The 13,514-nt window shown below is 37.6% G+C and overlaps 1 protein-coding gene across 3 annotated transcripts in view; it reads right to left on the reverse strand.

Annotated features, from left to right (window-relative positions):
- Nucleotides 1–10,937, reverse strand: part of G6PC2 (glucose-6-phosphatase catalytic subunit 2) — an 85,290-nt gene extending 74,353 nt beyond the window's left edge. For 2 of the 3 annotated variants that reach the window (XM_044075413.1, XM_044075411.1), the window contains exons 1-2: nt 10,714–10,931; nt 10,228–10,337 (exon numbers count right to left, since the gene is read on the reverse strand). In XM_044075413.1, the coding sequence (XP_043931348.1) occupies nt 10,228–10,337; nt 10,714–10,931 (328 nt within the window). Of the gene's footprint in view, nt 1–10,227; nt 10,338–10,713 lie in introns of all 3 variants that reach the window. The other variant, XM_044075414.1, reaches the window with a different exon arrangement.
- Between the last annotated feature and the right edge of the window lie 2,577 nt (nt 10,938–13,514).

Genomic DNA, 13,514 nt, shown 5'->3' on the forward strand with positions numbered 1-13,514 from the left:
TTCCCCCAAACTTTGCCCCTACCCTACAGCATGTACGGGACCAGATGATATCCCAGGTTGTCTTCTAAACAGGCTAAACCATAACTAGCATCACCACTAAGTACCCTTTTCAATCACAGGCTAACCACAGGCTTTGTTCCTGCAGAATGGAGAACAGCTAGAGTTATTCTCCTCCACAAAGGTAGCCTAGCAACAGACCCAGGGAATTACAAACCCATAAGTCTGACTAGACTCATCTGTAAGGCCATGGAATGTATCATTATGGACCTCATAAATAAAAACATAGGTGACCTGACCTCCAAACCCTTAATCCTATCCAATTTGGCTTCATGAAGGGCAGATCCTGCCTATTAAATTTGGTGGATTTCTTTGAAAGTGTTACCAAGGCCATTGATAAGGGCAAATCTGTACACACAGCATACCTCAACTTGGCAAAGGCTTTCAACACAATCGCACATTCAGACATTACTGATAAACTTAGCAAACTGAATGTCAACCCCTTTGTTGTAAGATGGGTTGCCAACTGGCTCACAAACCAGACACACACTATCAAAGTGAGAGACTCCATATCAACCAGCAAACCTGTTACCAGCAGGGTGCCACAGGGGCTAGTGCTAGGCCCCCTACTGTTTAGTATATATTTCTCAGAAGTTCAGGTCAAAACTATGGGGTTGTAGCTGACCAAGTTTGCAGATGGCTGCAAACTACATGCAATCAATGAATCCCCAAATGATGTCAATATAATCCAGGAGAATCTCACGCAGACCAACAACTGGTGTATTAGTCACAGTCTCAGATTTGAATGCAATGAAATGCATCATTAGTTTCTTTGGCACAAAAAATGTCCCTTCTCACTATTAAATCAATAATACCCTAAGTAACCATGAAGTGGTAATGGACCTTGTTTCACAAGTTGACTGCTACCTTAAGTTTGAACAACATGTGTCTACTAGTAAGGAAAGCTTTTGACATGGCACACTTGATTTGTAAAGGCATTGTCTCAAGAGCAAAAGAAGTTATAACTCCCTATACTCAGCACTTATTCGGCCCATAATTGAGTATAACGCCCCATTTGGCATGTACCATACTAAGCACCTGCAGCAATTAGAGAGACCTCAGAAGTTTCTAACAAAGAAGATCAAGTGGCTCCAGCATGTGTTGTACACAGACTGACTAAAGCCCCTGTTACTATACTCTGTATCTTATAGACCTCTTAGGGGAGACTTATGCCTTGTCTACAGAGCAATCCAAGACCCAAACATAATGAACTTACTGCATATCTGTAAATCAAACAGGACTAGAGCTACCCATTTCAGGGACCTAAATATGGCCTGCGACTTAACTAGGACAAGCTGGAGAGACAGATTTATTTGGAACAGGCTAACAATTCATGTGAAACAGAGCACTTCTATGACACTGTTCGAGAGGAATCTGGACGAGTGGATGAGTCTACATAAATTCTTACCAGGGATAGTGCCCACAACCCTCTTGGACATGGGCAGTCATCACTAAATGCAATCTTAGGTACTGAGTAGCATTTCTATGGTATTAAATTGGGATGAAACTGCTAGGCTTAAAATGACTTCTGGGTCAATAGCCTAGTAATCTCCTGTGATCCTATGATCATATGATCCTATATTATGCTTGTTGGGCAAGTATGGAAATCATAAAGAAAAAATTAACATAGACAGGATATATAGGTTCATAGGTTGGTACTAGGCTATCGGCCCTAGGGCCTGTACAAGCCTAGCCATAACAATTCCCTGGCTATTTCTTCCCACAATATTTACTTCCCCAGACCCCTGCTTAGCAGGGTGACTGATGTGATCCCGGGGTAAATTTCCTATCTCCCATCCAGTCATCAAGGTTCCTTTTGAATAGGGCCAAGGAGGTGCTCTGCTTGACATGTATGGGCAGTCTATTCCAGAGTACGGGGAGTCTCTGGGTCAGGAACCTATCCCTCCAGCATGTTTTGTTCATTGCGATGACAAAGTTTAGGTCCCTGGAGTGTGTGGCTCTGATGGACTGGGATTTCTTTAAGTGTAGCATGTCCAACAGCTCTGGGTTTGGCATGGCCTTGTATGTTAAGCAGAGATCGCCTTTGAGTAGACGATATGCGACAAAGTACAGCTGGAGTTTCTTCAGTCAGTCAGCATAGGGCATCTGCTTTAGGCCTGTGATACATTTAGAGGTGTTTCTGCAGCCTTTCCAGTTGTTGCAGATGTCTTGTAAGGTACATACCAAATGGGGCGTTGTACTCTGTGTTGGGTCTAATAAGGGATGAGTACAGTGGGACAATGACCTCCTTTTTTCTTAATGAAAAGCCCTTAGTGATGAGGTGTGCCACATAGAAGGATTTCCTAACTGTTGTGGCAATGTGGTTATCGAAGGTGAGACCACTGTCCACCTGTGTTCCTAAGTCTCTTATCACACTTTTGATGTTTAGTGTACTGCCACCTATGTGGTAATTCATGGGTACATGTTTTTTCCCAAATGGATAACTATACATTTTTTTGACATTGAGCTTGAGCCCATGGCTCTGGCACCAAGCATCTGTTTCTGTAAGGCCCTTCTGTAGAATATAGTGAAGCAGACAATTTAAAAACTGGATGGTCAAATATTTGAAATGCATAGTCAGGCTTTTAAAGAATATTTCATTGAAGAAATAAATATAGAAACAGAAATCAAGTGAAGGGATATTTCATAAAAGATATAGGTATATATTTCACTTTGTGCATATATATTTCACTTTATGTCTTTAATATTTACATTCCAAATATGGGCAATATGCATTGAGTGGTTTTATCTTATTTTATTTTATTTTACTTATGTTTTATAATGCAATCACCCATATTTATGAGCCACATCCACCGTGGTATTTTTGTTGAATTACTATGAAATGCTTTTAGTATGACTGATATAGTGTCCAGCAGAAAATACTAAGGCTGAAAAAGCTTCCTAACAGTCCTACCATACTGAGTATCTTACACTTTTAATCATTACTGTCATCATGGTTAATGTAAGTGATATTGACTAAATAAAGAATGCTCACACACTATGCATGTATACAGCTCATTATATTTACATTTGGGACTTAAAGCTGTGCTCTTAATTACATCACCCTACTGAAGATAGAAGTGTGTTACAGTGAATTGCATTTTTCAGAACTATTGTTATCTCATGGCTGTTGCTAGCCCATAATATATCATCTTAATAAATGATCAACAATAAAAACCAGAATGCAGCCTCACACCTTGTTCCACAATATTAAAACTCCACAAACAAAATCGCTAAAACTCGACTACTGCGACTAATGGTAAAAATAAATGTATATTGTAAAAATACCATGTAAAAATCATCATGTTAAGCACTTTCTTCACTAAGACTTCATCAGAATGTGACTGTGTTCCAACCAATCGGTCTTTTATAGCAACTGTATTACAAAAGTGTGTCACTTGTTTTAAAGAAGCAGTCTTCAAAAAAAAAATAATAAAGTGTCCAAACGTTAACTAACTGAAACAAAACACTCAATTCATAACAAATAAATATCAAAAATAATATTTCATACAATCACTTCTCAAAAATGTCAACTTGTCTTTCAAAACACTCATAACACGAACAGCATTGTTTAGTCTGGGGGGGGGGAGTTGCATCAGTCTTTAACTGCCAAAAGAGTTCTCTCATCTCCCACCTATTTTTCCAATCAGCCCCTCTCTCATCAATAAATATTTTCTCCAAAATAATAAATAAAAAATTATAATTACCATTATCTTGTCTGATGTGTATATATAAGGTGTTCTTCACATCTTTTCTGGCAATTGAGTATATGTGCTGGCAATTGTTAATTCTGAATGCTTTCTGTGTTTTTCCTATATAAAAATTTGAACATTTTTTACAACAAGCTTTTAATACTACTCCTGAAGTTTGGCATTTGAATCTTGCCTCTGGTAATAAGTTGTATAAATTCCTGATCATTTTACATTTAATGTTTTGATCAACAAATTTACTTTGCGAACACCTCCCACATTTGTGGGTACCCTGTAAGTTTTATTGCCCGGAGCTAACCATATTCATTGGTCTCTCTAAAAGTTCTTTAATATCAGCACCTTTCTTGTATGCAAATTTGGCTCCATTGCCTACTGTCTCCAAAGGGACCACCAAGTGGTTACTGATCACTTTTTTGATTTGATCAGACTCTGTCCCATACTGGATAACATAAGCTCTATTGTAAATCTCGCTTCCACTGACCTCTCAATTACTGCGATTAACCACCCCTGGATAGTTTCTATCAATAAGAGGATAATTAGTGATTGTCATTCCTTCAATTATTTAATTAGTACAATCATTAACTAAACTTACTGGAAAAGCCCTAGCTCTCAACATATTACTACATTTCTTTACTTCCACCCTAAAATCTGAGTCCTGCGACATTAATTTAGAAATCCTAGCAAGTTATTTTTTAACAATGCCTCTCTTAATGTGTGGAGGATGATTACTAGAGAAATGTAAAAGCATATTGCTATGTGTGGGTTTCCTAGAAATATGTGATTGCCAGCACTCATTTTCCAAATCTTGGATAATAGTAACATTCAGTAGTCATATTTAAAGGTGAATTTTAAATATGTAGTAGAATCCTCCATTGCTCTAACGGCTTCTTTTAATCTAAGGTGATTCCCCCACCCAAATCAAGAAAAAATCATCCAAGTAGCTAAAATAAGCAATACAATTTTTTAAAAATTCCAAAACGATATTACAAGGTTAGCAAACACTGGGGTCTATGCCACGCCCATTGCCACATGGGTTAGCTGATAAAAATACTCCCCCTCAAAGTAAACATTGTTGTTTTTGAGAATAATGTCTAGCAATAATCTGAGCACCCTAGTTTTTATTATTAGTCATTTTAGAATAACTAGAAATCATTTCCATATACCACTTAATACCCTCTTGGTATGGAATAATTGAAAATAAATTCTTAACAGCAATTGTTACCGGGAGGCAATTTGAATAGAACTCGGTTGTTCTCATTTTTACAAAAAAGTTCCATGAATCCTTAAGAATGTGTTCCACCCCACTTAGAACAACTTTAGCCACTGAATCAACAAACTTTGCTAAAGGGTCAGCCTTCAAAACTGCAGTAGATACTAGAGATTTCAGCAAAGGATCCTTAAGATCCAATAATTCCACATACCTAAAGGAATGGCCCTCTCAAAAAATAAATTATCTATTACCAAGCAGGTTGAAGGGGGCAGATCAACAAAGCTGTAGATGATGTGGAATTGCAAGCAGACTCTAAACAAGAACTTCAGCAAATGACAGGGAAATTGAATGTAAAACTGCAGGCACATGGGATAAAACTGAGTACAGATGAGGCTGCTGTCATGGCAGCAAATGCAGGAAAGCGGAAGAAGCTGAAAATTGAGACAGAAAGGAAAATAGTACAACAGTTTCACAACTTCAAGTATATTGGAGGGTTGGTTGAGGAGAAGAGAAGTCTGAATGAGAAGGTCAAAGCTAGAATCAAAGGGACTGCAGCCAACCAGTACAGAGTGTCAGGGGTACTGTATGGCAGAATGATGCCAAAGAAAATGAAAAGTAAGCAGTGCAAAACAATGATGCAAGCAGTACTACTGTGTAGTACGAAAACCCCGTCAGTGAAAGCAGACCAGTCGGGGAGGCTAAAGGTGATTTAGATGATGTTCCTGAGATAGGTAGTAGGATGCAGACTGTAGGACAGATTAAGAAATGAGGATATCAGTGCAGAAGGCCTAATAGCTCCAGTTTCAGAGACAGTCAAAAAGAACAGATTACAGTGGTGAGTGCACATGTGCAGGTAAACAGAAGACAATCCGGTGAAGAAAATTTGGGAGGGACAGGGAGAAGGCAATAGGAAACAAGGGTGTCCAGCAAAACAGTTGAAGAATTGTGTGGAGAAGGCCTGTGACAGTCAAGCACAATCATGGAGAAAGGTAGGAGAGTGGCAGTGAATCGAGAGAGATGGTCACAGCTGACACAACACCCTGACCCCATGTAAAAAAATGGGAAAATGAGGGTGAAGTTAATGATCATGATAATTCTGGGCAATGCTAGACTTGTAATCATGGCCAGAGTAATGCTTACACTAGACACATGAATAGCAAGATCCATCATGTTACTCTGCATGTCTCTTTGGGTTGAAAATCTCAAATAATTCATATCCTCATGGCCACTCCCAAGTTATGGTCATATTTGCCTGGTTTGAAGGATTTTAGAGCCCTCATAACTTTATGAAGCACTGACAAGACAACTGATTGTCATGCTATTTTTATCCAGCCTGGGGAGAGATTCTGTGTACCAAACAATAGATTCAACAATTAATAAGGCATTTCCATTTATGTGTGCAGACTTACTGGAAGTAGATGGATTAGAGCCTGCAACTTTGTGACTCCTTCTACTAAGTGACTTTATATTATGTGTACTGAGTGAGAATGGTGGTACTATGGTATTGGTTTGAGGACAGGGCTCATTTGTCCTGATTTTAGGAAGCTTAGGAAGTGTTTCTTAGCAACCTCAGCATATGTGGGTATACTGTTTACACACAGAGGTGGAGGCAAGCTTGTAAGAACTTGCCAATTATTTGTTTGGGTGAGTAGGTGGCGTCTAGCTTGTGCAGATGCACCTCTCACAAATGTTATTTTGTTGATCTAGTAGTAGCTGGTTATTGGAGATATCCTGCTGCTACACTACTTAATAATAATACCAAGCACTAAAATGATTTCTATATAAGTGGTAAAAATAGACTAAACATCCATACTGGCCATAGAGGTTGTGCAGGCAAAGGTTACAAAAGCCTCATTATAAGAATATGACTGATAACGTAATACTTAAGTTAGGTTTTATTTAACTTTGCTGACACTTTAGTATGCTAGCAGCAGAAACAAAGTGTAAGCTATACTCAGTATATGACTAGTAGTAAAAACAATGAATACCTTGTATGAGTATGTTCACATTTCAGTTAGGACAAGTAGCTGAAAAGAGACAGTGATATCACAGTATGAAGTGTGCAGGTGCTGGTAGGAATTCAGTAAGTACCAAGCACCTACAAGTGAAAATGATTGTATTAAAACAGTATAATTCAGAAACAGTACAGCACCAGAGTAAATGGCAATGAACTAGCAGGCACAGATGGAACTCAGTAGTCCATCAAGAGGGGATTGACTTTAGTGTAACACAATATTTACATCAAACAGATGATAGACAAGATGTCACAAAAATGTTACATGAATGTGAAGGTAGACATGGGAGCAACACAAAATGTAGCCTGTAAAATAAGTTTAAACTGGTCAGGAACAATAGCTACAACATCATTTGGAAAATATGTGTACCTTGGTTAGGCAACAATTACAATGTAATGATACAGCAATACATTCAGAGCATCTCTACTCCCCCAGTATGGACAACTATCCAGAGGTATTACACACATACACACACACACACACACACACACACACACACACACACACACACACACACACACACACACTGCAGATGAAGTGTGCAACAATCAGCAGCAATGAATCAGATAGGACCTTCTGTAGTAACCATGCAAGACTAGGTGAAAACCATAACAACATGGGAAGGTTTTTTTAACTCAATGTATTTCTTATATGATGTTACTTATTTATTGACAGTTTGACTATATGAAATTGTAGTTTTTTGGGACATACTTTTAAGTTGACAGTTAATTGTTTAAGATTGGGCAGTCCTTTTAAGTGCTTTAATGCTTTTCTTTTTGTATTTGAGTCTGAAGAAGTGACTGAGAAGTTGTGAAAGTGCTTACTCTCCTTTTTTTGTTTTATTAAAGCTATTTTAGTTTAAACCATGGTAGATCCTCCTTGGTCTTTTGAAAAATATTGCTGTTTTGCTTATAGAGGACCTTTGCCTAGTACTACTCTTTCTTTGACAGAACATGAGAAGGTGATATCTACTGAATCACAGACGACTATAAGCTAAACAGAAAACAAACTACTTATGACTATGTATGCTCCCCACTGCACTGCTGAATGTAGCACATGTTTAATTCTAGAGCCCAATTTGGTCATATGCTGAGTATGAAAAGAGTACTGCATTCTAAGTAAATGCAATCAGTGATTGCTTAAAGACATGGGCAATGGATTTATCATACACATTGATACAACTTCTGAGTACTGCCAGCTGCAGTCACTGAGAGCAAATCTCTTAATGTCTGATCATGCTGTATCTACATGTGGTATGCCAGGGTATCACACATCTTTTAAACTCCAGTGGTACAATATAAGTTGTATAATATAGCTGCACAAAGGAGGGCTGATGTGTCTGACTCATAGGCTGTACCACTAGTACCAATGAAGCTATACTCGGATATCATAGCAGGAAAGGGGCTGTTGGACTGCAAGGGCCACAAATCTGGGATGCCTACCATAAGTTAAGGATGTAGTATTCTCAGTTCTCTGTAGCCCCCTTAACTTATATCTCTCTTGTTCTTTCACTAAATCACAGAGAAATGTTCATTTGTATTCTGCTGTTCTACACTATTTACACAATTCAACTGGTATAAATTGTTCCTTGTTGTAATTCCCAGATCCATAACTGCAAGTCCTGGAATTACAAAAAAAAAAAAAGAGAGAAAACAATATAGTGCAACTACAGAAGAATGCTTGTTTTCATAAATTGCCTATAGATATTTATACTCTATGGTAGTACTGGTGGCGAGACTTCCATGAATTGCACTCCCTTACTACCATTGCCACTGCATAGATCAGACCTGTGCAAGGGACTCCTGTCCATTTGTGCTATATAACTGATACTCATGAATCACACCCAGTTTATCTATACTCCTTGACAAATGGGAAGCCACTGTCATACTCTCTACATGTTAGACAGTAATTAATTTTGCCATACATATTAAATAATGGAGTACATATTAATTCAGTCTTTTTCATTTTGTCTGGCACCCTGACTGAGTAAACTTAAACATTTCTCATTTTACATCAGTGACAGCAGCCTGAAAGGGCAATGATTTATTTTCTGCTTGTGACACCAGCACTCGAAATTAAGTAATGGAGTCAGAGGTCAGAAGACAGAGACTGAGCTGTGACAGCATGACTGAGACTCTGGTAGTAAGTCAGGCAAAGGGAGGAACCTTAACAAAGGTGAGTTCGTGGTAGCAATTTTTCATTGTTTACTAACATGTTTTCTTCTGGCACAGAAATACAATGCAGGAAATAAGAATGCTGACATCCCAAGATAGCACATACGGTATATATAATCTTCAGGAATGGGACAAACATTTTCTAAAACCCAGTTCTGCAAATGGGGGAGGGGACTGGAACCAATTATGTCCTCCTAAGAGTACTGCACCACATCGCCATACCCAGTGTACACCAGAGAACTGGTGCCTTTCATTGTGGTATTCAGATGAGTTCCATGGGACAGCAACAGCTGAAGAACAATGAGCTGAATCAGACAGAAGGTTTAAGAATCAGGTTCAGGAAATGGTGTATGAAATATAAAAAAAATTTCATTGGCTTTGTGCAACTAATGATCTTTAATAGACATTGGATATAATTAAACTCACTCAGTTATAATCCTGTGTCTGTGCAACCAAGAAACTTTTAATATAGACAATGCAAGTAATCAAGATCACCTATTAGTTACAAACTGTCCAGTGATCATACTGTTTGTAAAAGTTACCATTAATTAAAGTTTACTTTTGCTGCGCAGTGATGCAGAGATAGATGTAAATTATTATACCCATCAGTAATTCAATGAGCTTATGCACAGAGATCTCGAAAATTGTCCAGTTACTTCTATCCTTCTTAAGGTAACTGTAAATAAAAGTAAAACACATCCATCAAATCAGTTCATTATTTTATATATTAATGCACTAACACTCTGTAAAGGTTATGCATAGACAACATATTTTACTGTCTTCTGGTCACAGTCAGGATTGTAACTATATCTTACTCAACAGTGAAACCTTTTTGCTTTGGAAGTTTTATTTCTTGTTTCCTTTTTCTTACCATCAAGCAAACTGAATTACTGAAGATGCTATAAAATGAATTAATTCTAAGGTAACCGTGGATTTCCTGTTTCTAATGTTCTTAAGTGCTGTGGTACAACCAGTTATTTGCCATTGTATTTGAATGTCTGATATTTGAATGTCTTTATGTAACTGATTTTGTTACTAAGGTGTAAATGTTAAGTTCTTACCTGGTCCTGTTTCACATGTTATGGGGAACTGCTCAAGGTGTGGAACTGAGTGATTCTGATAGAAGTGAGTTTCTTGAATCCACCAGTATGGTCGATGGCCAAATAAAATCCTACAAAAATACAAACAATAAATAATATTCCAAACTGAAATTTATTTCATAATCCAAATAGTAGCTCAATTTAATGTTACATTTTTACACATTAAAACCTCAGCCTTTTCTTATAAACTGTTTTGAAAAGTTAGTATATTGTCTATTTTGAAAAAAGTCATAATTTCAGAACTGCAGAACAATGTTCCTAATATCACAGCAAAGATTTGTTAATATACTTAATTTGTAAAGAACACATATGTTCCTGCTTGATTTAGAGAGTCTTCACAGCATGTTTTTGCTAAAAGGTATCCTTCAGTTTGCTTCTGTAATTATTATATGAAGCATGTTTTCTTCTTTATTTATTATAGGAAGCAATAAAGTCACACTGTCTTACCATTTAAAAATAAGATTAAACCAGTCCCCAATAACAGACACCCATATCATTTTAGTGCCAACCATCTGACTGAGCTGGAACCAGAGTGGAAAATAAACGAATAAGATGTTTCGAGGATCTCCAACAGATGACATGCAGTTCAGGAAGCTCTGGTAGCCCTTAAAATTCTCTTGCAAATATTGGATTGTCTGCACTCCACTGCTGAGAAGAAACTCCATTGTTTGTAAAAGCTGTCTAATCTACCAAACAAGCTCCCATCAGCTATATTAGATTAGTTACCACCATAAATTAAAGCATATTAAGATGAGACCGAGTAAGTAAGTAATCCCACTTTTATATTAAGCCCTTTCTTAGGTCTGCACTATTCTACAAACACTGGATCCATGATTAGTCACGTGAGTCCTGCAAAGGACAGGTAGTCTCTGCTGCAAGGAAGATTTCATGCAATTAATGAAACAGCACACCAGATATGCTGACTTGCATTAACAAACACATAAAGCACTGTGGCGAAACAGATGAGTTTGCACAGCCATTACTATTTACAGCTAAATGTGTTTGCTTAGACTTTTTACACTTCATTTGATCCACCAGACCAACAGTTGCCATTTTGTGCTTCATTGATCACTCATGGCTTCTTACAGCTAACATAGAATATAATAATGAATAATTAAGTGTTGCTCTCCTAAAAGCAAACTGCATAGTTGGCTGAATTTCTTCTTCCAGGTTTTGCCCCTATGTGCTCTTTCTTTTCAAATTAAATTCATTACATTTTTCCTTACATCATTGCTCAAGGTGCTACAGGATATACTGATCACATACAGTACATATTTCTAAAGTATTCAAGATTACTCACTATAGGAATTCATTTTTTCAACAAAGAACAACTTATATCTTCAATAAAAAAGTTATGCCTGCTGACATCATGATGTCATCACTACAGAGGTTATTAAAGTTTATTCTCATTCTAATATTTTATGTGGAATACAATCCCTACAGCATAAATTCAAGACCTTAATACCTTGTATGAATAAAATAGGTTAGCTGCATTCTGTTTCAGGCAAGCTAAGCAAATTTCAAACAAAATGGCAGAAATAAACAAATTACACTTTTTTGCCCACCTCGACTGATCTACAGCTCCTACTCAGTAGGGTCCCAGTGGCTTCCAAGGAATATTAGTGACTGTCCTAGCATGTCCCCCTCAGTGGATGGGTTTTACAACATGAGGGGGAAGGAACGTTACAGAGTATTTATCAGAAAAGGTAGCAAAAGTTCAAGAGATCTGTGATAGTTAATATTCAGCAGTTGTTATACTGTGCAGCTTGAAGTTTTTTTTTTTTACACCTAGGTCCTGTCACAATGCATACAGTGGAAATCATACTATCATGTATAACACAAAATGCTGTGTACCTAACAATGAGTATCCTTTTGTTACTCTGAAATATGATTCTAGAACTTGTCAACCCAACTACTAACCTCCTTGAAGTCAGTTGACTAGAGTAGTGTCACTCATCCCAGCCTCTGCAGACAGTTCTGAATGCCCAGAACCTCATGCAACCTTTGAGTAAACTATCTCTTCCTAAAACCTATTTTCTGTACTTCTTATTGGAGAAACAATAGTTTTTAGTGGCAAACTTCTCAAGTGAAAATTACAGACTTTGCCAAAAGATACAAAAAGAAAACTAACTGAAACACACAGTGATGCTTCAATGGATGCTGGGAAAGTTATCAAAATGAGTCCTTTTGTGAGTAACCACCAAAATATACTGCGGTTAGATGATTGTAATTTGTCTGAAATTTCATTTCTGTTGTTTAAGTTACTATATAGAATGAGCCATGAACTGAGCCATGAATTTAATTTTCTCTGTGAAACCATTGTTCTACATTTTTGAAGCTAGTAACCTGTACAGCAAAAATTGGGATAATAATGAACAGAGACTGAGTCTGTTCATCAGATTATTATCTGTGTGATTGCTGTGTTATGATAAGGAATAGAGACAGATTCTGTTAATCAGATTATTTTCTGTGTGATTGCTATGTGATATACTAATCACACAAACTACCCAACAAACATTCTCTAACATTCTCTATTCATGCCTTTAATGCCTGCCTCCCCATGATTTCATTCAGCACACTTCCAGTAACATTCTGACTGTTCACAGTGGGGGTAGTGCCACTAGAAACGGAAAGCACTAATCTGGGTTCAGTGATCACAACTCCCAGTTACTCGGATTCTTTGACTAGGTGAGAGTTCACACTGGCCTGGGTTTTAAAAATTAAACTGGGAAATTTAATGTGATATCTGTTTTCACGAACTCGTTTAGTTTTACCACACACAGACACACACACACACACACACACACACACACACACACACACACACACACACACACACACACACACACACACACACACACACTCTCCACTGCCTCTGTGACATCTTTGGGGCAAAGAACTTGTCAAGTGTGAGTCCCTCTGCCTTGACAGATAACTTATCTGAAGCAACCTTATTAGTTTGCATTACTGCTTCACAGTAGAACAGGCAGAGGTCTGTTTAGTTTACTGAGTACACTTAAGGCATAAGTAACGAGGAACTAGGAACTACTAGATAAACCATGAGCCAAAAAAAGGTTCATATTTACCTGCATCAGTACCCCTTGTGCCAGAACAGGTAATGAATAACTTACAAAAAAATCTATGTCTCTTAATAATGAAGACAAGCAGAATTGATAACTAATCCAGCCCTAAGATATTCCGCACTGAACTATTCATGGACAGCCCCTCCTCCACAGTCTATTCACTTC

The sequence above is a fragment of the Protopterus annectens genome, chromosome 6.part1 (assembly GCF_019279795.1).
Source record: "Protopterus annectens isolate FY-2018-M chromosome 6.part1, PAN1.0, whole genome shotgun sequence".
Classification (NCBI taxonomy): Eukaryota; Metazoa; Chordata; order Ceratodontiformes; family Protopteridae; genus Protopterus; species Protopterus annectens.